The 25,273-nt window shown below is 39.3% G+C and overlaps 2 protein-coding genes and 1 long non-coding RNA gene across 4 annotated transcripts; 2 read left to right on the forward strand and 1 right to left on the reverse strand.

Moving 5' to 3' along the window:
• Positions 1–439: 439 nt before the first annotated feature.
• On the forward strand, positions 440–6,228 carry LOC123968160 (lysosomal thioesterase PPT2-A-like). Its single transcript, XM_046044705.1, has 8 exons — positions 440–715; positions 1,659–1,812; positions 4,382–4,477; positions 4,644–4,751; positions 4,855–4,938; positions 5,040–5,124; positions 5,761–5,815; positions 5,996–6,228. Exons 1-8 carry the CDS (start codon positions 470–472, stop codon positions 6,137–6,139), a joined length of 972 nt encoding a protein of 323 aa, XP_045900661.1. The 5' UTR covers positions 440–469; the 3' UTR covers positions 6,140–6,228.
• Positions 3,348–8,325, reverse strand: LOC123968162. 2 transcript variants are annotated; one of them, XR_006824401.1, is made up of 5 exons: positions 8,139–8,325; positions 7,645–7,707; positions 7,404–7,537; positions 5,730–5,772; positions 3,348–5,445 (listed from the first exon to the last, which is right to left on the reverse strand). It is a non-coding gene; the product is annotated as an uncharacterized LOC123968162 (long non-coding RNA). The 2 variants fall into 2 exon arrangements; XR_006824400.1 differs by lacking the exons at positions 3,348–5,445; positions 5,730–5,772 and having other exon boundaries at positions 7,150–7,537.
• A 3,767-nt stretch (positions 8,326–12,092) lies between these two features.
• si:ch73-95l15.5 (centrosomal protein of 164 kDa) lies at positions 12,093–25,254 on the forward strand. Its single transcript, XM_046046024.1, has 11 exons — positions 12,093–12,311; positions 14,591–14,818; positions 14,911–15,923; positions 16,177–16,323; positions 19,740–19,817; positions 20,707–20,823; positions 21,728–21,877; positions 22,052–22,219; positions 22,481–22,633; positions 23,127–23,318; positions 24,402–25,254. Exons 2-11 carry the CDS (start codon positions 14,647–14,649, stop codon positions 24,504–24,506), a joined length of 2,295 nt encoding a protein of 764 aa, XP_045901980.1. The 5' UTR covers positions 12,093–12,311; positions 14,591–14,646; the 3' UTR covers positions 24,507–25,254.
• The last annotated feature ends 19 nt before the right edge of the window (positions 25,255–25,273 follow it).

The raw sequence follows: 25,273 nt of genomic DNA on the forward strand, positions 1-25,273 counted from the left end.
GGCTAAAGAAGTGTTGCTGCAGAGATAACTTGCATTGTAAGCTTATGTTGTCAGTGATAGAATGTAATTAAGTAGGCCTACACTTACTACTTAATTTTTACATACATGTATTTTAGGCTATGTGTGTATTTCTCTTCTATGCTACTTTGTACTTTTTACATTAAAAACAAATATGATAAGCTTATACATTATTATTGTTATTCGTGGTAGGGTATTAGCATTTAAGTAAAATGTTAAATGAATAAGTGATGCAATTTTTACATTTAGATTAGGACTGTAACTTAATAATGATGTCGTTTTAAAAGCTGGTGAGTATTAGGTAGGATGGCGAGGCTTGAGGTCACACAAACTGTATGTTAAAAACGGATGTGAAATTAAACACCACTGAAGAGTAAACATACGACAGGCTACATTGCTAGATCAGGAAGGAAGCGCACACAAGGTCTCCAGGTCTACAAACTAACTTTGAATGAAATCGATTACTGGGCTGCTCATCAGCACTATAAAGAATCCCCCATTCTGCTCGGCTAGAGGTGTCACCTGTGACCGGGTAGAGATGAAGACTCCGCAGACCTTTCGAGGATCACCGGTGCTGCTGCTGCTGCTGCTGCTGCTGAAAGGGGTTTACGCCAACGTGTACAAGCCAGTCATCATCGTGCATGGGATCTTCGATGGACCAAAACAGTTCGAAAACCTGTCTAATTTCATAACTAAGGTAGGACAAGGTAGAAGTGACTTCTTTATGAAGCTACGTCATTCTTTGTAGCCCATCAGTTTTAAAATCAGTGGTGGGAGAAATAGCATACTCAGATATTTTACTGAAGTAAACCTAACAACGTCCTGCTTTCTAAATGTTACATAAATCAAACTCCAAACGTATTACCATAAAAAGCACTTAATTTAACTAAAGTAAATGTACTCCTTATGTAGAATGGCTCATTTTATATTACACTATTGGATTATTAAAATTGATGCATTAGGTGTAAGCATGGTGCTGATTTAAACTGATTATGTAATCTAATCTAATAATCATCATTTATTCTTTGATTATATTGTATATTAATAATCTAAATCTGCAAAGTTACATGTAACTATAAAGTCATCAAACAAATGTAGTGGAGTAAAAAGTAGGCTCCAATATTTCTCCTTGACATGTAGTGGAGTAAAAGTATAAAGTAGCATAAAATGGTCATGATCAAGTAAAGTACAAATACCTCAAAATTATTAAAATATAATGAACATTGCAAGTTTGGTCTGTCTGTTTTTGCTGAAACTTTACACATTTTATTTAAAGAAATGTATTTAAAACCTGTTTTTCATATTCACAAGCTGTCAAACCTCCCATTTGACTTAGCCATTAATTATTTTGGACTTTAGATCTACTGAAGCTGACATTATAGATAATTTTAAAGGCAGTCAGTTTCCAGTGAAGTGAAAATCAGAAAGCGGTTTCAAGGTAATGATTTCTGTTCCCCTCTCATTTTCTATTCCTCAGGATCAGTTTTGTTTTGGAATAAGCACCCACATCTGACTGACCGATAACATTATCAGTCATCAGGCTGATACTTTCCTCAGTTGATTTAATCAGTCGTTACTACATTGATTTGTGTAATCTGTTCCTCCTCTGCTACTCAATTTCTTTTGTATGTTATTCCCAGGTGCATCCAGGCACTGAGGTGACAGTGATTGACTTGTTTGACGACATGGCCAGTCTCAAGCCATTGTGGAAGCAGGTCCAAGGCTTCAAGAAAGCCATCGACTCCATAATGCAAAAGGCCCCTGATGGCGTCCATCTTCTGTGCTTCTCACAAGGTCCTCTCTCCCACTCACACACCCACATAGACGCTGTATGCACACATGTGCACACTTTTAAACATACACACACGTCGAACACTGCGAATACTTTCGCCATGTAACAAAAAGTCTGTGAGTTAAAATGTCTTGCCAGTTCAAGACTGAGGAGCTTGGAAAAAATAGGAGCTCATAAGGACCAAGGTGAAATACATTTATCTAATGATTAAAGCACTAAAGAGACACAGATATGTGAAAGTTTGCAGTGGGTTGAACCCAGAAGCCCCAGATTCACCATGTTTCATTTGCTTTTTGGTTATTTGACTGTCAAATTTGTCTGGGAATTTGCACCACTTAAGTGCAATGTCAACATGATCCTGCATTATTGTGCAATCTTGTGATTCTGTCTTCCCAAGTGACAAAATCTAAAATTTAAACAAATCTTAGACAAATCTAATATTTTTTTGTTTCACTTGGTACATATTCCTAAATGAAAATGTGTTTAATTAATTAATTACCACAAACTGTACTGGTTGGTTTCTGGGTCTTTTTAATGTCTTAATATAATGAATGCACTCACTGCACAGGGGTGCAGTGGTTCAGTGGTTAACACTATTGCCGAATAATGCCAAATAAGCTGGTGGAACTTTACATGTTTGCATGAAACAGGGAGAACTACGCAATGGCTGCTCAAGATGCTACGGGTTCTTACCACAGTCCAAACACATGCAGGTCAATGCAATACAGTTAAACAGCACCACAAACTACATCCTGCAAAATGAACAATTTAATTGAATCAACACGACTCTTAATTATAATGACAGAAGAACATGACAGTAGGATTTATTGCAGGATTGTTGTATTAGACTGCATTCATACTTAAAAACCAATAATGTGGTGAATGAGAAGAGGCGTCAGTTAGTCTGTCAGAGACCAAGATAAATTCTCACTGTGAGATGATGTTAGACCGTGGATGTTGATATAATGATGAATATGTATAATTTGTGCATGCTGACTACAAGGCCAACCAAAGTTCACGCAGAGCACTCCAAAGTGAAAGGACACTGAAGGTTTATTTAACTAAATAACTTACAGTACAGTTGTTACGGTTTTGTGAAAAGGCTGTTCATGGCATGATGTTTAATCTGTCTGTCTTTCACAAGGTCTCACATTCATACATTCATACACACACACACTACACATACAGCCTATATAAAGCAATACAGCTGATACAATTGTGGCCAAATGTTTATTCACAAAGACTGAATGCACACATATAGCTGCACAATGCAATGCAAATTATAAAAACCACATTGACACACACACACATATCTCTTCAAGTACATGCACACCAATCACCCACACACACACGTGCACACGCACACACTTCCACATTTCTAGCATACTGAGATAAGTGTATCGCATTTCTTACAAATCTGCAGTTAATGTACTTATGTACTCAAAAGTTTCAAATCAGAAAACAAATTAAAAACAGGAAACTGCTGGAAATAGGGGTGCAGACAGGAGAAGGAAGGTGTACACATGTTCTAATTTTCATCAGCAAAAATAGATCTTCATGTATGTTTATTAATTCAAATACTCTCCTCCAGTAAGTCTTTTTCATAGCAGACATTTTGAAAAAAACATTTTTCAATGTATGAAATACATGAGACTCTCAACCGACAATGATGATGTGTTTACTAGCCATGCTAGTGACATGGCAATATGGATCCCATTGTAGGCTGCTTTGTCAATCCACCACTTTGGTCCATGTGGAAATATCTCAACAATTATTGGATGGATTGCCATTGCATTTTTTATAGCCATTCATAGTCCCTAGAACATAAATCCTACTGACATTTTCCACTAATCCTGTGAAATAGCTCAACATCTACTAGATATATTGGCTCAAAATGTATTACAGATATTCATGGTTGTCAGATAATGACTTTGGTGATCTCCAACTTTTCCTCTGATGCCGCCTGAGGTTGTGGCTTCCGGTGAAATGTCTGAACAACAGTTGGAATGAAGATTGCAAATTATTGGATTGAAATGAAATTAGGTGTACCCCTCAGGATGAACTGTAATCACTTTAGTGATGCATTTCCTCTAACCATCATTAGATCACAAAATCAGTTTGTCCTTTGATTTATGACCAAATACCTGCAAAACTAATGACATTCCCATCAACCTCCGCTGCTTTTAATGCTAATTAGCAAAGCTTTGCATCCTAACACGCAAACCTCAGAAAGTGAACAGGGTAAATGTCATATCCGGTAAACAAGACTTTTAGCATGTTAATGTTAGCATTTATCTAAAAAGCATTGCTGTCATAGGTACAGTCTCACAGCTGCTAGCATAGCTGTAATATTGGCAGGGAAACAAACAGTCTTGTTAGAACATGTCTAATTTGATGCTATACATTCAGAGGGAGTCACCCACTTGGTAACCACTGTCATTTCTTCTCCACTCTTAGCATACATACAATATTAGGCCTGTATCTGCTAATAACGCAGCAGATCACATACTACGTATTGGTTTGTCAGAACTCTTGTGTTTTGACATCGTTGTCCTCTTCCTTTTTTCTAAGGTGGTCTAATTTGTCGAGCACTTCTCTCCACGACTCCAGACCACAAAGTGCACACCTTCATTTCGCTGTCTTCACCACTGGCTGGGCAGTATGGAGGTCAGATGTTTTAAGCGTGTCTAAATATCCCTTGCCATTCAGGGAATGAGGATTTTTTTACAACTCTCAGTTAATTCACCAGAACCTTTAATATACAGCAACAAACAGCATTGATTTGAGATCCTACATTGCAAAAGTCTGGATTTCTCACTGTCTTACTCTACAGACACAGAGTACCTGAGGCATATATTTCCAGACTCCATGAAGAAGACACTGTTTTGTATTTGCTACAGCAAGCTGGGACAGAAAGTATCTATTTGCGACTACTGGAACGGTGAGAATGATTTGCGACAAAAATTTGAAAGGCAGCAAACATGAAATTACAATTCCACTTGAAAACATACAAAAACAAATATTTATTTATCTTTTCTCCGTAGACCCTCACCACAGGTCCCGCTACCTGCAGAGCAACAGCTTTCTGCCGGTCCTTAATGGTGAAAAACCTCACAGCAACATGAAAGGTAATGGAATCATTAACTATCCTGGTCATTATGTACTTGTGGATGTACAGTAAAAATGTGCATTGTTAAACAAAACAAAATTCTCCATTTCACCTCCTCAGCATGGAGGGGAAACTTCCTGCGCATCAAGAAGCTTGTGCTAATTGGAGGACCAGATGATGGTGTCATCACACCATGGCAGTCCAGGTTTCACTGTCATCAAGTTTTCAAGTTTTACAATTCATATAAACACTATTGATTCTCTGTCATCTTATTGTATCTGTCATAAAAAGCCTAATTAATCAGTGGTGGATATAAAAGCCTTCTTGTTATATATGTTCCTCACATATAACGATGCAATCACTACAACAAATGTATTGTTTACAAGATAAGCATTTTGTGATGTGCCAGTGTAAAGACAGAAAAAGAGAACTACAGTGTACACATCAGGATATCCTTCAGCTTAGATCAAGGCTGTAGGTTCGGTTTCAGAAGTGGGGAGGGGGGTGGCACATGAAGTCAGAGGTTCTTCCGCAAAAAAAGAGAAATTCAAAACTTTTAAATATGTGAATACTTTTTCCTGCATATCAGTCAAGACATGTCATAATGTTTTTAAATTAACAGTAGTCTAATAATACTGTAATACACACAAAAAAAAATCATTATATATATAAAAAGTCATCTCCAGTGGAATATACACTGCTTCGATAGATACTCAGGTGCAAGACAATGAAGTAGTTACTAACTTCTTCTGTGTGTTGAGTGAACTGTTTCTGGTCAAAACAGCAGCAGAGGTTTCAAGACCTATTTACCTGAACTGACTGTTTCCTCTTTTCTGCACAGCCACTTTGGATTCTATGACAGCAACGAAAATGTTGTAGAAATGAGGAACCAGGAGGTGAGTTGCCAACTAATGTGTCTATTTCAACTCTGTCAAACCACACATCTATGGTAAATTGTACCACTTCTACATCACATGGAAACAAATCTTCATTTTTACTTCAGGCCCTCTGTCAAGTGGTAGACATCTGTCTCTCCTCCTATTTAGAAATAATCTGTCCTTCTCTTCTTTCGAAAGTTTTACAGGAACGATACATTTGGGCTGAAGATGCTGGACGCTCGTGGGGACGTGTCTGTGTGCATTCACTCTGGAGTGAAGCACGTTCACTGGCACTCCAACTTCACAGTGTTCGAGAGCTGCATAGAGAAGTGGCTCACATAAAAAAACTAACTTACCTTACTACAGAGTGTGAGAGATGTTAATTACTGTGCTACATTACTTAACTGAAATAAACTATATAATCAAAACTGGTTACACACACACCTTGTGAATACTGCAGAAATAGCTCACGTTTGTGCAAAGGTGTGCATTTTAGAAACAGAAGAAAAAAGTAATATTTACCCATGAAATACAAACATTCACATTCCCTTAGAGAAGAAACGTGATGACCCTGAATTTTCCTCTAGCGCTACCATGAGGTTCACAATTTTAGTTTTGAGTGAAATGTTGCAACAACTATTAATTCCCACAGAATTAATGACAGTACAATTCCTTTGGTGTGTAAAGGTTGGGTATGCGATTCCTTAGAAATCCAGTACCATGACAAATGGCCTACAATGATAAAGAGTGAAAAATGACACAGCAAGTACTGTAACGAACATTAGCTAAGTTGTGTGTTAGCACACTGTCGCTACAGTTACTGCTGTTTAGCTAACACGCAGAGAGGACGAGGCGGTCCCGGAGCCAGCACACCAGATCAATGAAACTCACAACTCTCCTGCTACTATAGCAAACATCACAACCAATCACAACAACAGCATGTCTTGGCAAACAGGAAAGTAAGCTGAAAGTTTGTGGGCAAGTCATTTAAAGATACCTGACACACAAATCATCGCTGGAACGCAGAGCCGGCCCAGGGCCTTCGGGGACCCTAATCAAAATTTAGTTGGAAGGCCCCTCTGACTGTCGGGCGTTGTCCCCATATATGACACAGAAACAACATCTCTTCTTTTTAAATAAGACCCGACGAATCTTTCTTACATTCTTAAACCTGCCATGCTTGTTTAGCACAAATTCACCAAAGCAAATTTCTTGAATCTACTTGGCAATAAAGTTGATTCTGATTAAAAACAATAACTGGACTATACTCTATATTATTATATCTGCTATGTTTTCAAACAGGAAACATATGATACCACCAGCGCTACTGACCTTAATGGCAGTGCAAGACCCAGTAGACACTGATGAACTTAGTTCTGAATAAAAAGACTGATAAAATGATTATGACTGACCAAAGCTCAAATCCTTTATAACACCCAAACAACAGCTTAAGAGACAAAAACTACAAAACAGTTGATAGCATTATTTTTCTCAAACAGCTTCTTTATGAGTTATCTAAACATGTAATGATAGACTTTTACTGTCCGAGTGTCATTTTGAAAAAGTCAAAATGTCTCTGTCAACCTGTGTTGGTTTAACTGCTCACCACATCAACGTGTAACTGGTCATCAAGGACTGACGGCCAGTCAGCTGGATCTACTGGAGGAGTACAAACTGGAGAGCCAGGTGTGGTAGTAAGCACGATAGTACTGCTCTCCACTTCAGTAGGCACAGGTAGACCTATGAGTCAGATTAACACAGTAAATAATTCATTTTAGTAAGTTGACATGTTCATACACTGGGTGTTCCTAGAAGTTCATTTATTGTTGATATAGGCCTAAACTTACCAGCATTGTCAGCTTCTTGGATGATAGCAATGATGGAGGTAGAGTTGGAGGCTGATGGACCTGCTATCAAATAATAAAACAAAATAAATAAATTGACTGAATTGAAATGACTTGTGTTCTTAGCTTAGATCTGGAGGATTTTATAATGCAAGACAATCTGCCAGTTTGTGCTTTGTAACTCCAGAAGTGAACAGCACAGCTCCATAGATAATGTTAACGTTAGATAGATAAAAGATAATGGTTTAAACTGAATTAAGACCCATTTCCTAATGACACTATTAACTTAATCAACTGCCCAATCCTAAACTATGGTATAATACTAATATTATACCAATTTTATGCAATTTGTAAAAGTTGTGATGCTAATCGCGGTTAGCATGTTAGCAAGTATAGTGTTAGCATTGTTAATACCAGCGCGGCAAACTAAGGCTAGTTAATGTTCAGATTATCTAAAAATACAGGCATAGGAAAACTGACCCCGTGGGCTTACATACCTTTATCTTCTTGCTTCCTCTCGTCTTTGAGGCTCTTCTGTTGTCTTTTTACAAGTCCAGACAAATATGATCTTCACATGTCAAACAAGCCTGACTGACCCAGCAGGAGTCAGAGGTCATAGCCTTTTAGTCTCATCTGATTTTCCATAGTATACTAAATTTAAAAAATCACTAATGCTATGCTTATTATGGTGCGTAATATAGAGGGCTGTCTTTCATTTTATTTTATTATTTAATGTTTGTTTTTTCAGTGAATTTTTCCGCCACTGGCAAGCAGTGACTGTAGGGGCCCCTATGCTGGCCACGGGGCCCCTATGCTGGCCATGGGGTCTATACTACCGCAAAGGTCGCTTAGTGGTTTTGCTGGCTGAAACAGTGTTGTGTGGCGGGGTGCGGGCCACTTTTAGTAGGCCAAAATCATCTCATGACATTACCATCAGCCTCAGTTGTACTTTGTGTTTATTGCCAATTAGCAAATGTTGCATGCTAACAAGCCAAACAAGATTGTAAACATTGTTAGCATTAGCATGTTATTATCATTGTGGGCATGTTAGCATGCTGATGTTTAATTTAGCTCAAAGCACCTGTGCCTAAGGTATAGACCCACTGAAGGCAGCGTGATGCGACACAGACTTTGCCCCCATTCATTCTCAATTGCATAAACTTGAAAACTAAACCAAGTTTTCAACCGCTATGCAGTTTTTTTGACAAAAAGCATTGCAATGGTGGGTCAGGAAGTTTAGTCTTTACCTGCTGTGGAGAGATGTCTGTGGAGAAGAAGACCATTATTGTGCCTTCTGCAGTCCCTCTTTTCTATGTCCCTGGCCTCCACAGATACAAACAGAAGTGTTGCATAACTTCACGCAAATTGTTGGATAAAGTGCACCTTGCTTATTTACACAATGTTTTGAAAATAAGCAAGCTACTGGCGAGCTTCCTTGATTTGACACACCCGCATTAATAAGAGAGTAGAGGTGGAGGCGATTCGTTCCTTCTAGTGGGTCTCCACTGTTACAGAATCAGCATGTGAAACAACAATATACAAAACAAAAACTGACCTGAGTTCAGTTCTGCCCTTTAGTCTTAGTCCCTTTAGTAGATTTCTCCACGCTTTGGGATGAAACTTTGGTTGCTCTTCTGATACAAATGCAACAGGTTGGAGAGTTTAAACCCACAGAGAGAAGCTTAGTGGTATGTGATATGTATGTAATTTGGTGTTAAGTGATCCTTTGACAATTTTACACTTACACTTTTGCCCAAACCAAATAATATATATATGTCTAATTTTCACTTGTTCCTTTCAAAAAATTAAGTCATTCCAAAAGGCACTTTTTTGTGGCGCTAACCTTCAAGATAAGATTTTAACTAGAACACTGAAATGTAAATATTATACAGTCAAATACAAACAGTACCACGAAGTACAGCTCCACAGAGGATGCCATCTCCACTGCCCTCCACTCAGCCCTCACACACCATAGAGAAACAAAATCAGAATACTGTTTGTGATTTTCAGATCAGCATTCAACACAATCTCCCCCATGAAACAAAATATAAATCGCCCCTCACCTCCTGTTCATGCTGTACACCCACGACTGCAGTCCCCGAAACGGAGAGATTCTCTATTATGAAGTTTGCAGATGACACCACCATCATTGACCGGATTTCAAACAAAGATAAGACTTCATCTTGGGTAGAAATTGAAAATCTTCCAGAGTGTTGTACAGAGAATAACCTGCTGCTCAATGTCAGCAAAACAAAGGAGCTGATCGTTGACTTTAGGAAAAAGAAGATAAAGACACACACTCCTGTCTACATCAGTGGAGCTGAGGTGGATCAGGTGAACAGTTTCAGGTTCCTGGGAATCAGCATCACGGAAAACCGGACATGGTCATCTCACATCTCCACGCTGGGGAAGAAAGCTCAAAAACACCTATATTTCTTGAGGAAGCTTAAGAAGGCCAAATTCCCGTGCCCTTGTCAGCTTTTACAGAGGAGCAATAGAAAGCATCCTGACTGGAAACATCAGTAACCGGCATGGGATGTGCACGGCCCAGGCCAGGAGGGCTCTGCAGCGGGTGATTAAAACTGCTCAGAAGATCATTGGTACCCATCTCTCGAGCATCAGTGATATGGGTGAGGTGCCTACGCAGAGCCCAAAGGATACTAAAGGACAGTACCCACCTAGCTGCAGCCTGTTCACCCTGCTGCATTCTGGGAAGAGATAAGGAAGTTTCTGCTGCCGCACCACCAGACAGCAGAGCAGCTTTCCCCCTCAAGCCATCAGACTCTTAACCTCTAGTTCATCCTCAGCACTGCTCCACTGAGTATAGTTTATTTCTGTTACCATTTTATAATTGCTTTTATATTACTGTATGTTGTCTGTAAGTAGCAGAAGGGAGTTACAAACTCAATTTGACTTTACAACCTGTTGTACTGTGACAAATAAATCTGCTTTGTACCTTGTAAGTACAGCCTCAAAATTGACCACAGAATTGAGTCAACACAGAAACAGAACATTTTTAACTATAAGTCAGTCATTTTTAGTGATTGTCTGTACATGTTTATGCCTTTTGTTTTGATAAATATTTTCGTTGTTCTATGTCTATCCTGTTTCATTGTTGAGAGTTAAGCTGTTTATGCAGCTTGTCCTGATAACCTGTATTGCATGCATCAGCTCCTGACTGTAGAGTATGCATGTTGACTCTTTTGCCCTTTACACATGATTGGATTAAAGCAGCAATCAATCAATTAAACAAATTGATTTCCCTCATTGAACTGATTCACAGGGGTTGAATTATGGATTCAGAGATAATAGAAAAAAGGGGACTTTAAAACATGTGCATATGATGTATTTCCCAAATGAATTCTGGTTCTTATCATTTCTAATTTAAATTCTTGGCATAATATTTGGTAAGAAAATGTGTTCAATGCAAAAATTAATTAGTGTGCCACAAACTGTAATTATTAATAATATTCATTATGCCATTATTTTCCCTTGTTCCTGATTCTTAAAACACAACAAAATAATATGAACATACAATAATTATCTCATCAAATGACTTATTAATCACATTCATCACTTTCATAATTATATGAAGGTTCTGTCATGACTATGGTATTTTATAATTATGATTAAGTTTCTGTATTATGAGATTACAAGTCATAAATATGAAAAAGTAACTCATAATTATTCAATCATATGATTAGGATATGTCAGCCAGCAACGTTATTGCATGAGGTTATAACTCAGTCAAATCTGAACACACAGACATAAAAAACATATTGACATCATTGAATGTAACCTATACTTGCTGAATATGTCGTTATCTGCGACGTCCATCGCGAATAAACGTCCATATATCCACTGTGATTGAGAAAAGACGCTTCATAACTTGCTTGAGAATCATCACATTTTTACGTCGTCTTCATGATCAAAGTGATCCTGTGATCGTTGTCTGTACATTCATGGGTGCAATGCAAGTGGGAACTCCTAAAAGCTAGTTCGGCATTATTTTAATGATGGTAATTTGCCAAAATGTAAACAAATATAGGCTAAAAACACCGGGCTCAAAATAGTAGACTACATACCGGTAGTTGATAAATCACTGACCCAGCACAGCTTGTCAAAATCACCCATCTATCAAATCACCTCCAGCCTGAATGGCACTTTCTCATTCTCATAATAATGGGAAAAAAACAAGTCATAATTGTGAGGTTGTGATTATTTTAGTAGCAGAAATTACTCTAATATGTTTGTTAGCTTAGTGTTTTGTTCTGAAAAGCAATCTGCTGTGCAGTGCGGAGTGACACATTGACAGGTCTCCCTTTCTGTGCTGATGAACTGTGTGCTGTTTAAAAAAAAAACACAAAACCAGTCTCTCAATGTTTGCAGACCTCCTCCCTCTCGCTCGCGCCGCTCCAAACAGGTATGACTGATGACGCAAGCAAGGTGACACCCACCTCTCTTCTTCTGCTCCGTGTTGCAACCTCAGTTCCCGGTGGAGATTTTTTCCTGTAAGAAGGTTGTTACCTACCTTACGCTTCCATGTCTTTTTTTTGGTAACTTCGCCTCATTCAGCCGCCTGTTGGGAGACGACAATGAAGATTTCTTCCTCGCTTGACGGACTTTAACTTTTATCCTGTTCAGCGCGTGAAGCCCGGGGAGACTCAAACGTAAGACTGCGCTTCAAAATACTTCAGGAAAGCTAATTGTGTGTTTGTGAAGCTACGTTAAGTCAGACTGAAGTAAGCGGTGAAAGCTGGCGGTATCCTTGTGTGCATAGTGAAAAACGACTGCAGCTCCACTTTCACAGGCTGGCGTTATTTCACGTTGAATCGCTGAACGTCAGTTTCTTAAAATAGCATCAGATTGACGAACTGTTTTCCACTGGATGATGAGGAGTTTCCCTTTTGGAAACATGTGGCGTGCTGTTTGTGGATCCCGAAAAAAGATTACTGCTTTAAACTGTTGTTTTTAAACAGCAAAGGTCAAGGACACAGGCAATGTATCAAGTTTGTGGTTGTAATTCAGGATTTCCATATGTGAAAAAGAAAAAAGCACAATTTGCCAACGCAGTCTTACTTATTTCTTCTTACATAGGCTGAAATGACTGAAGAATGTGTTACATTTGATATAAAAACATTTGCGGGCGTCCTATGAGTGGCAAAGGTTAAAGGAGAGACTGAATATTGAAGAGAAAGTTTCATTCATTGACAGTCTGACTGAATTCACTGTGAGCGTGGCTCAAGGTCGACGTGTCCCGCCCTGTGGGGAGCTACTGTAAACACACAGCAGCTGTAGGCTACAATAAACCGGCCAAAACACTCATGCAGGGAAGAAATGCAATAAAATCACTAGTCAAAGCACCAGGGAGAAAATGTCAACGCCAAACTGGTCAGATTAGATGGCTCAAATAAACTTCCTCCCTCCTGTTCACTGTGATTAGAGCTGGAAAATGAAGCCAGCTCTTAGGCTACAAGCCATGCTGACTTTGCTATAATGAATACTGTGACAATAAAGGCGTCAAACCAGTGGTTCTCAATCTAAGGGTTGGGACCCACCAAAGTGGTCACAAGGTAAATCTGCAGGGTCACTTTTCTGACTGTGAAGCCCTGGATATACTTGCTCTTTAACAATGTACGGGCGTCGGCGATGCAAACGGCATTGTTCACATACTTGCCTGCGTACTTTGCGTGTACCTGGAGGATTAAACCTGAATCCGCTAGGGGGCAGACTAGGATCGGGTCATCCCTCGCAGACACCGGATTATCTTCCTCCGAATTTGCACGTTGTAAACAGACCAAACATTGCGACACTCGAGCAGGTTGTGATTTTAATTAGACATCATAACGATTTCGGTAATTGCGGACTAGCTCCAGGAGTTTTATTGGAAACATCCCGCCATAAATCTCCTTTTTTAAAGTCTGCTGCTGACCTTCTTCCTCTTTTGCATTCAATAGCGGTTGGCAAACTAACTGCATACCGCCACCACCTGGTGTGTGGAACCGGAGATTGCTGCTGATGTGCCGGTCAGATCGACATACTGCCCCCGCGTTCATGTGTAGAATTGCATCTCGCGGACGTGAAGCGTTAATTCCTGGGGACGTGCACAACCTACGCTCCAAAGGAAGGCACGATACGCGTGGCAGCCATCTTGCTTACTCAAACGCGTAGTTAATAATCCCCCCTTTTCTTCTGAAGTACAGACAGTGTTGGAACAAAGTGACTTGAACTGCTCACAACCTGTAAACATATTAACCTTGTGATGACGGTCAAACAAAGAGAAGTTGCTTCATGTTAGGGCAGCAACTAACGATACTAATCGATAATATTACTAATTTACTAATCAATATGTTAAGTATTGATTAATCTGATTAATTGATGAGCAAAGGTGATATCTTGTTTTGTTCTGCCCAATAATCCAATGTTGATAATTGATTAATCGTTTGAGTATCTTTTTGTTTTGTTTTTTTTACCAATAATGCCAGTAATTCCTTTCAAAAAAGGTGAATTATTGCATTAAAAATTACATTTTTGGACTGTTGGTCTGACATAACATCATGATTTATTCTAAATGCTTTTCGTTCTGCGCATGTGCATGCGTATACTGTACAAAGTAAAATATTTATCTGATGATGGGCGCTGATGAAAGTGAAAGGTTTACTAATTCATCCTGAGGGGGACATGGATAATATGTGTACCTGCTGATTCTGCCAGAGGAGAAGTCAGGGGATCACTTAAGTCAGTAGAACAAAATTTTATGGGAAACCATATCAGCAGTTGTTGAGTATTTCTGTCTCGACTAAAGTGGTGCACCGACTGATATTACCATCCCTGGAGCCACGCTGCTGGCATGAGTAAAAAAAACAAAGACAAAAGTTTTAAGTCGTGGGTTTCTGACTCCCAGATAAGAATAACTGCTGTAAATAAAATGTTCTGCTTTAATTCACAGAGAATTTCCAACATCTGGCTGACAACAAGGGGGATTGTATCAGTCTTCTGTCCACAATGTCCTACAGAGGGAAAACTGACTTGTGCCGAATATGTGGCGGAGGTCTCCAGGGAAACCAAAGGAGGTGGCTGTTTGGGGTCCAAAATAAGAAGACCGGTCAGCCTCAGACCCCAACAGAGTCCCTTAGAGGAGGAAGCCTGTCCCGGTCCTCACAGAGCAGCCCCTGGGGTCAGTCTGGAGCATAAGGAAATAAAGAAACTTTGGTCACATACTTTATGCCTCTTGGGTCTGAAGTAACCTTTTTTTTTTATTCTTCACAGGCAGCACATTATCACTGGGTTCCTCAGTGTCTCTTTCCAAGTCCCAGGTGTCCCTGAACTCCCCGTCCAAAGGGATGGATCTGCTCTCTGTGTTGACTCACATACTGGGGCAGTCCGTACCACGTGGCAGTGGGCAAGGGGAGTTTGTTTGTGGCAAATGCGTATGCATCCTCGAGCGGGTATTCAAGTTCGACTCGGTGATAGCCAGGGTGAGGGTGCTTTCGTCCGAGAGGCTTCAGAAGCTGATGCAGGAGAGGGACAAGATCAGACAGTGGGTGCGCCAAAAGTACCACCAGAGACACCTACAGGACTTCCAGAGCAGAGGCAGCACCAGCGAGGAGGATGGAGAAGCCGAGAGGGAGGGCTACAGGGAGATGCTCAAAGAGAATATGGCACTCTCAGAGTATGAGTGCTGGTCCGAGAAGTGGGACACGTGTCCGTATTTTATAAGAACGGGTAAAAGATGCAGCAAGAGCAAAGGATGTGAAGGCTGCGATTCCTTACGAGTGTCCGACTCGGATTATGAGTCAGTTTGTGGGGTTCCTCGCCGATTGCCTGTCCAACCCTTCTCCCCGTTGGCATTGTCACGGGACAAATCCCGGAGCATGCCCCTCCACTGGCAGAGAGTGCCATCCATCAGCTCCAGCCTGTCTTCACCGGCAGGGTCCACTCTCTCTTTACAAGCGTCTTACCGCACTGAGTCCATTCAGTCTCTGGATTCTCTTAATGACAACGACCCGTTTGACTCGCCGGGTGTGCAGTCAGCCAACTTTGTGCTAAAGGAGCTGAGAAGTATCGAGGGGAAGCCGGTCAGTTCGCCATCAGGGAGTAGGATCCCAGTTCTGGGCAGGAAGGACGGGAGGTATTCAGGAAAAGTTGGAGAGGTGGCGTCACCCTCAGTGAACAGGGTGCTGAACTTTGGTGATGTGGAGAACGGGGGCGATGAAATGAATGAAGAGGACGGGGACGAGCTAACAGAGCTGAGGGACGAGTACATGCCTCTTCAACGAGAGGTGAGTGTTTTCATTCCTGTCTGAGCATGCTATAGACAATTAAACTGTAACGTCTGTATATTTGAGAAGAACTCTGACAAGATGCTCTGTGTGTGCTATTGGCTGCAAATATTGACACAATGTACTGTACTTGATAATCCAGGAGCAACAGAGTCCAGGAGTCCAACAAGATTAGAACTGCACATTTCTCTTGATATTTTTACTAAAAAAATTCCACAATGAATGTTTACTATAGAATAATTTGTGATTTCAGAGCACTACTGGCAGGATTCACCAAGCTGTCAGGCACCTGCGAGGCCAGCTGGACCAAGCTATGTCCCGCATCAGGACTCTGGAGGCCGAGCTGAAACATGGGAAGAGCAAACCAATGGAAGTCAACGGATCAGAAGACTGGACCCCTGTAAGTATTCAGTTTGTTGTCTCCCACACTCTTTTGGAACAGTTAAATGCAGAAAGAGTAGATTGACATTTTGGAAAGTATGTTTATTCACTTTCTTGTCAGCCAGTTAGCTTAGCTTAGCATAAAGATATGGAAAGCTAATATGAGGCTTCAGTTAGTCAAATAGTCAAAGTACATATTTTCCACAGTTAGTTTTTGTAGTATTAAATTAACCTCTTTGTGGTTCTCTCTCCACTGCATCTCAACACAGAAACACTGTCCAAGAAACAAAAATAGGGAATTTAGTACTAAAAAGATCATAACTTTGGATGTTACCCTCTTGATTTGTCTCATGCCGGCTGCTGGAGCATCACATTAGCATTAAATAAACTTTAGGATGTATTGTAGAATCAGGGCTGTGGATTTTGTCTCCCATCACTTGCACTGATGCCACATTAGGAAGCGTTTTCGTAATGGTCAAACAGGAAGAATGATTACAGCAAACTAAACCTGTTTCATTGTACCTTTGGACACCTAACTATTATAAGACGAACCTAAACTTAAACAAGTTATAACTTGTTTAATCCTGGACAAATAGTAACAAGAAATAGTCCAGCTCATGACCTTTTGTAAAACCCTGATTTGTCATGATATAGATATAATGTGATCATAAGTGAACTGTTTTCAGTCTTTTTTTCTAAGCTAAGCTAACTGGCTGCTAGCTGAAGCATCCTATTTGAGATAGATGATTGAAGAAGAGATTGAAGAGAGTGGTATCAGTTTATTAGGGCTGCAGCTAATGATGATTTTAGTACTCCAAGCTTCTATAGATTATTTTATCGATTCGTCTGTGCATCGTTTAAAAAGTAATTTTGCTTGCCGGCGGTGCCCCCCACCCCGGTAACAGGATCTGCTATGTACGTTGATAGATGATGGATATATATTCGTCCTTCTGGAAATTCATAGTGTGTCATACAGCAAACATCAGACCAACAATATCAACTGACCGACAACCAGACAGCTGCTTTACAAACACAAACATCACCCGAGTGCTATACAAGTTATACTAAGGTGCAGTTCCCCGACACCCAGTTAACTCATGACTGTGACGTTACAACCCAAACTCAAGGCCCCACCAGGAGAACAACAAACACATGTATACATTTTCAGCTGAGGATTGCGGCTTACTTTGGCTAGCCTTCAGCTCAACAATCAATCATGATTTCAGTTAAATGCTAAAGTTGCTGTTACTGTTACCTTGTCTGTGGTCCGCTGGCAGAAAACCGGATGCTTTCTGATCAGATGCCGAGGCGACATAAGTTTTGTTTTACGGTGGACGGACTGTAACATTACAGAATTTCTTTTCTTTTTCTATTTCTTTTAGCTTGAAATAATCCCATAATTTATACACTTTCTTCTCCGTCCCTCACTATTTTCTCTCTCTTCCTCCACTTTGCAAACAGCGCCATCATAATCACGTCATTTTCACTCAGGTAAGCGCGATGTGCGACAATGTCCGAAACACTGCTGTGCTATGTAGTATGGATTAAATGAAGCGTTGATGCAAAGAATTTGCATCGATGCATTTTAGTACTTGAATTAATCAATTTAATCGATGAATCGTTTCAGCCCTACAATTCATTAAAAAAAAAAAAAATCATAAATGAATAAAATCAATGAAGATAGAATTGCGATGTACGTTATCACATAAGAGGTATTACTTCTAACCATTTTTTTTTACACAAGAAAAACAGGTTTGCAACGTTGCACAGCAGCTCCTCAGTCACATGTCCAAACAGCTCCATAAACCACTATGTGAATGTTGACTGAGTGCAAATATAGGATTATGAAAGGATTCAGGGGTGGGTGTACTGTGTTTTGTGCCTGTGGAAGGGTGTGTCCAGTTTCTCATTTACAGGTGCAGATAAAGACACACAAACACACTCTCTCTGGAATCTACCCCGACCAGTGGAGTTTGCCCCAGGCCCTGTAGTCTTATGATGGAGGATATCATTAAAAAGCCTCCCAGCTGCTTTGTAGAGTCCACATGACCTTCATCTCTGTCACAATGAGGGCCACTGTTTTGAATATTAGTAAGAATTCATGTGAAATCTGTGGGAGTAGTTCAGTACATGTACGAACAAATCTATATCAACACATTTTCAAAATGAACTGACTATACTAAATCACCATTGTCACTGATTGAATCAGTGGAGCTCCTCAGTGGTGATTGAGAGCGCTGTTGTCAGCTCAGCTGTGATTCCCACTATGTTATTTCCTTGTAAACTTATTAAAAGACAGTGAAAGCCATAGAAACAATCATAATTTGGTAACCGTAAATAAGATGCTGAGCTATTAACCTTATATGCAGTGCTTGTTTAGGCTTTTTCTGAATGTGACCGCTTGAACAAGCAACAGACTAAACGTACCACTGAACTGAAGACTGTCACACTGTATGAACAATGACGCGTTCACCTACTGTTGTATGCACTGAAGTGCCTTTGAACAGTGGTGCGTTCACCTACTGTAGTAAGTAATTGAAGTAAAGTTGTATAAATCCCCTCATTATTCAACTATTTATACCTATTCTAATCAATTTGCCAATTAATTGCTTTCTCTATAAAATGTCAGAAAATATTTTTTTAAACTTGACTTTCAGATGTCTTATTTTGTCTTTATTATGATATGAAACTATGAGAAGCTTCAAATCCTCATGTTTGAGAAACTGTAACCAGAGAATGATTGATGTTTTTGCTTGGCTGACGATTAGACAAGTATTGAAATAGTTGCTAATTCATTTTCCACTGATTGACTAATCAGATCAGCTTTAAAACTGGGGTAGTCAACGTTGGAGAACTAGCAAGAGAAAAGATCCCACCTTCTCCCTCCAAAGCCACTCGTCCAAAACACATTTTCATGCACAGTCGGAGCATTTCATTTATTGATTGCTGTTGGGATGTAAATAGAACTTCAAAAAATATAACAAAATGCTTCTAAAATAAATTAATTTAAATATTCTATTTTAACTAAAGTGTTTTAGGGTTATTGATTAATTGTTTAAACTGTTCTTAAACGAAAATGTCAAATGTTTCAGGTTATCAAATTTGTAGCTTTTTGGGATTTGTTGTAGTAAATGCAATATATTTAGGTTTTGGACTGTTTGTTAGAAAAAAAAAAACATTTTATGTCACCTCATGCTCTAGGATGATGTGGATATATTGCACATATTTGTTACAATTCTCTGGTGTTTTATAGACTACTAATCGATAAAATAATCTACCGATTGAACGATTAATAAAAATAAACCCTAAAGCCCAACTCTTAGTATATGGAGTATATTTCCTCAGCCATAACCAAGAATAGTTAACACCACAGTTTGATCTACTGCTCTGACTTTTAAAAGAAACCATTGTCATTTGTTTTCCTTTTTCCTCCAGCTGGTCCAGCAGGAGGGTGGCAGTTCCGTGCTGCAGAGCCTTGGTCACTCCCTGCACAGCAGGGAGCGTCTGATCCAGGTGGGTGAGGTGATGGAGACAAGTCATGCACACAGCAGTTGGATCTTCTGCTGCTGCCGGGGCAGTTCACTGGAATGTTGTTTGTCTTTGAAGGCATTGCACGCTCTTAAAGTGGCAGTGCCAGAACTGCATTTGCTTTTGTCTGTTCACCACACTGTACCAGTGACGCTGAAGAATGTTTTATTAAGCTTTGATCAGCACTTTTTTTTAGGTGCTTGTTACGCTGATGATACACAGCAGAGACGCGACAGCTAAATGGCTAAAGCAAATAGGATTGTCCATCAGAAAGATGAGCCAAGGCTTCCTTTTTCTGAACCAAAGGGTGCTTGAATGGAATACAACCTATTAAAGATTATCAATGCAGTATGCTTACATCAAAGATAAGCTGTTTATAGGCAGTAAATATTGAGTTAGATAGCAAATTTATGTTATAAAAAAAGAAAACCATATCCCTAAATTCTTATAATGATGCATTCAATGTCCGAACTAATGTATCACCAACATTTTCGGTAGTTCACTTAAATTTTCTTTAGAACAACTGATTTTAAACAGATTATTGCTTCAGGGTGAGTAGATAAGTAATGACTGTGGCTGCCTGTTTTAATGGATCTGTAGATTTGTGAATACACTTTCTGATGTTTGCAGTGGTTCTTATTTTCATAAATATCAGCTTTAATTACACTATATGAACACTTGGCTCTAGTTATTATGAACCTGTGTAATATTCATGCTTGAAATTGCTTCATAAACTCTCTAAAAATCTGCACTTAGATAAACCTTAAATCTTTAAACTCAAGTAAAGATGTCAAAAAAAGATGCCCTAACAGTGCTTTTAGATGCGTAGGTTTCTAATTTTGCACTGAGAAGACAGATATTTCCTCTCTTCCAGGAGTACATGGGTCTGATCAGAAGACTGTGTGTGGAGGAGGGAGCAGGGACTGAGCTGGCCAACGAGCTGATTGAGAAACTGACAGAGAATCTGAAGGAAATTCTCTCTAACAACAAGGTTAGAGCTGACACTGTCCTGATTATTGACATTAAGTGATAAGTTATAAGTAATGCTGGGTCTGCTTATGATGACGAGTATTAGCCACTCACTGAAGCATAGCAGTTATCAACATGAGCAGACAGACTTTTTTGCTGATAGTCATCAGACTCAGTTGTTGTGTCCCCGAAGGCTTTTACGTTAGCAGTGTTGGTCTTGTGATGAGGAATTTTTTCTTCCTCACGCCTGCAGGACATTTTAACAGTCTAGCAGTAGCATGTCAGCAATTTCCTCTAGTTCTTTGGAAACATGGCTGAAATTACAAACACTGTTTTGAGTTAACTCTGTTGTTTCTGTCATTAAATCACACATATCAACATCTTGTGTTTCATGGAGATTTTGACTTGACCACCTTGACATGTTATATTCAAAGGCCTTTAATGCTATAGTCATAGAGACAGTTTAGCTTGTAAAATGGGGTTAGGTGAGGTTTACTTGATTTAAGTGCTGATCCGGTGCCTCTCAGAAGGCAAATAAAGATGAGTAGAGACTAAAATTTTACAAATCTACTGACATCATGACTCTCTAGTCACATTGATAATGTTTGAATTTGTCTTTTCAGACAGACTGTTGCAAACACCTTTAATACAGCTGAAAATCAAACCATGTTGGCCTGCAACTTATGATTATATTCATTTTTCAATTAATTGGCAGAATATTCTTAAAATTAATTGTTTGGACTTTTAATGAAAACACCAGTTCCCCTTGGTGTCATCTGTCTTTTTACTTGATCAGTATTCCAAAACTGAAATATATTCAGTTTACTATCATGCATGACAACAAAGTATCAAATCCCAGTCAACTGATTGGTTCAACTTTACATATGTATTTAAATCTAACATGTAATATGTTTTGTGATGTGCAGGCTGCCCTGCAGACTTTGAGGACTGAAATGACTGAGAAAGAGGAGGAGATGGAGAAAGAGATCGAGGGTCTAAGGAAGGCTGGAAGAGACAGAGAGAGAGACCTTGACACACTCAACACTGTGCTGCAGTGCAACCAGGATGTTATCAACGTAAGAGAACACACACAGTGAACAAGGGATGGTATTACAAACATTGTGGTTCAGTTTAACACACAAATCTTACTACATTTAGGCACTGTGTACATTTGTACGTCCCTTGCACAGTTCACTCTACATGTACTTAAAGTCTTATTTAAATAGACTTGTCTTTCATTTTTGCTCCAGGACCTGCGAGTAGCTCTGGGGGAGAAGGAGAGACTACTGAAGGAGGCGGAGAAAGAGAAGGAGATGTGGAGACAGAGGGACCAGGCCCTCACAACTGTCCTGCAGGAGAAGGAGGTTCTGATCCACTACCTCAAAGAGGAGCTGGAGAGCCATCAGAAAGATGTGCAGGTAACATATGTAAAATAATTAAATATATATATATATATATAATTAATTATTTTTTTAATCTTTCTGATAGCTGCAGTGTGACAGGGTTTAAAGTGACTAAGTGAAAGTTGAACTTCTACTAACTTTTTAAAAGAAAGCTGCAGAGCTTTCATTCTCTGTGTATTATTGAATGAGTCTTCATTCCTTCTGGCCTCAGATGAGGTTTGTCAGTAAATACTGAATTTTACCACTGCTTTTTGCTCACATGTCATTTTCCTCCAGGCTGTCTCTGACACTGTGACTGGTCAGGGGTTGGCAGGAGGCAGGGCTGAGCTGGCAGTCCTGTTGAGGGACAGAGAGGAAAACAGCGCCACCTTGTGCAAAGAGGTCACCAAACTCACCACAGCCCTGCAGGAATACCAGGACATGGTGCAGGTGAGCTATTAGCATTAAAAGTTGAATACATTAAAGAAAAAACTGAAACTCGCCTGCTAAGTATTTTAAACACACTTTGATAAAAAATTTACACTTTGATTTTAGATAAATTTTAGGAAATATAAAAATGGATCAGATTTATTTTGACTCAAGGCCATGATTGAATTGTTTGGAGTAGAGCTGAAGCAATTAGTCTGTTAATCAATTAGTCAATCGACAGAAAAATAATCTATTTTTATAATCGATTCAGTGTTTGAGTAATTTTTCACTTAACAATAAAGTGAAAAAATGCCAAACATGAACAAGTGGTATATTTTTGGGATTTTGGACTTTTGTTCAAATAAAACGAGACATTTGAAGATGTGTTATTGAGATCTGGGAAGTTGGATGTTTTAACATTTCGTAGATTTTTCATAGCGCTGAAAGACAACACACACAACATAGCAAAAACAAATCTCAGCCTTTCTAACTATGTCTTTTGCTTTTTCACCAGAACCAGCAGGAGAGTCACAGTCAGACGGTGTCTTCTCTGACAGCTCAACTCAGAGACACTCGGCGGGAGCTGAGGGAGAAGGAGAAGGAGAAGAAGGAGACGCATAGAGCCTGGCAGAACGACAGAGAGGACAGAGAGAGAGAGGAGAGGAAACTCAGAGAGAGCCTGGAGAAGAGAGACAAACTTATAGAGGTAAAGTGCTAGAATATGCTACTTACTGTCTTACAGTCACTCCAATATTTATCAAAAAAGGCAGATTTATTTTGTTAAACATGATTTATTTGAAGGCCAAACAGTTATCAACACCAAGTAAATGTTACAGTAAAATTATCTACATTAATTTGTTAACAACTGAAAAATTGCACTGGTGTGAAGTTGCTTAAACGCTGACGTAGAGTGAAAGTAACAGATTGTTTTGTTGAGAATATATCAGTTGACATTTGTCACGGGTCCAAGGAGCTCAAAGTACAAATGTTGTCATGCCAGTTTGGTTTGCTCTGCCTTTAGTGATCAGAACAGTAGCTAGATAATTTATCAAATTACTTTTGTGCACAGTGTCATACTTCCACATACCACGCTGACCTGTCTGAAAACAATTACTTTAGGAAGACAACAAAAGGGGGGACAAAAGAGCAACTGAGCACAAAGTAATACACCCCTGAAGCACTTTTTATAGACTCAGTCATACCAAGAAAAATATATTGTGGAAAACGGTGATTAATTTCTCACCAGCAGTGCTTCTGTAGACCATAATGCAATGCAACCACAAGGTGTATTCTGATTAAAGTGAGAAGTTAATTCTAAAAAGAGAGAAGTTGATCAACAAAAAAGTAAAGTGCCAAGCTTAGAGGTTGTGGACATTATATGTTTGATCCTCCTAACAAGTTGTGCTACTGAGTGTCCTCTTTTCTTGTGCTTTCACTCTCCCCCTCTCTCACTCAACCAGAGAGTCGAGAGTTGGCCGCCCACCCCGAGTCTAGGTTTTGCTTGAGGTTTCTGCCTGTTATTAAAAGGGAGTTTTTCCTTGCCAGTGTTGCTAACTGCTTGCTCATGGTGGGAATTTTTGGGTCTATGTAAATAATATTACAGAGAGTACAGTTTAGACCTGGAAAATTCCCTGAGATAACTTCTGTAATGAATTGGTGCTATATAAATAAAAATGAATTGAATATTCTGTGTGACATATGTAACAGAATCCCTTTTTTAGAGTGTGATAATCTGAGCTCCATTATGAATACTTGACTGACTGACATCTTTTATTTTTCTATAATAAAGCAAATCCTGTTGGATGCTGAGGAGCGGGACCATCTATTCACAGAGCTGCAGCAGAATCTGCAGAACAAACGTGAACCTCTGACCGCCATTAAACACACACTGTGATAAGACAACATGGCTGATGTACTGACACAACGCAAACTAACTGCACAGGCGGAAGATTACTTTTGCACTTTCTGCACCACCTTTTTGACACTTCAGCGTATTTATTGTGGTGTACATTAAGTCTATTTTTATTTATATCTCTACTTTTTTGAGGTTTGTATTTGCAGACTTGTCTTGTTCTGGCATTGGCTGAAGAAAAGTTTAATTTCCACAATTACTACTGAACTCTGGAGTGAACCAGTAAATTCATATTTAGAGAGTCAGACAGCTTCGGGTCTAGCATCTTCTATCTGGATATTTAATACATTATTTAAAAATCACCAGATTACTGTAATTAGTTAATTTTTTGAATGTAACAGGCCTAATGGTTAGTCAGTGATATAATTTCATGCAGTGGGATTTTTGCTGATACATTTTTGAATGGTATTGTTAGTGGATCTAACATTTGTGTGTGATTTGGGTACGATGGTGCTTTCCATCTAAATTTGTTGTCTCTATTCTGTGAAGGTCTATGAGTGGTGTCTTGTGTTTTTCTTTACTTTCTCAGTACAGATCTGCCAAGTTTTTGTACTATCTTAGCACTTGAGGAGGGGAATATGTAGGATCATTTTCTGCTTTTGTCTCAAATTTTTTTTTGAAGTATTTTCAGTTATCTATAATGTTTACATGTCTTGTTAGACTTGGACTTGTTATTAGAGACATTTTCTTTCTTTTAGCTCAAGAGAATTAAACACTCTGATCCAAATTACAATATATCTACAGATGCT

Source organism: Micropterus dolomieu, linkage group LG03, assembly GCF_021292245.1.
Source record: "Micropterus dolomieu isolate WLL.071019.BEF.003 ecotype Adirondacks linkage group LG03, ASM2129224v1, whole genome shotgun sequence".
NCBI lineage: Eukaryota > Metazoa > Chordata > Actinopteri > Centrarchiformes > Centrarchidae > Micropterus > Micropterus dolomieu.

Coding starts and splice junctions, on each gene's coding strand:
- LOC123968160 (XM_046044705.1), top strand. CDS start 470: ATGAAATCGATTACTGGGCTGCTCATCAGCACTATAAAGAATCCCCCA. Junction 4,478..4,643: donor ACTGGCTGGGCAGTATGGAG/GTCAGATGTTTT, acceptor CTTACTCTACAG/ACACAGAGTACCTGAGGCAT. Junction 4,939..5,039: donor ACCTCACAGCAACATGAAAG/GTAATGGAATCA, acceptor TCACCTCCTCAG/CATGGAGGGGAAACTTCCTG.
- si:ch73-95l15.5 (XM_046046024.1), top strand. CDS start 14,647: ATGTCCTACAGAGGGAAAACTGACTTGTGCCGAATATGTGGCGGAGGT. Junction 20,824..21,727: donor AAATTCTCTCTAACAACAAG/GTTAGAGCTGAC, acceptor TGTGATGTGCAG/GCTGCCCTGCAGACTTTGAG. Junction 21,878..22,051: donor GCAACCAGGATGTTATCAAC/GTAAGAGAACAC, acceptor TTTTTGCTCCAG/GACCTGCGAGTAGCTCTGGG.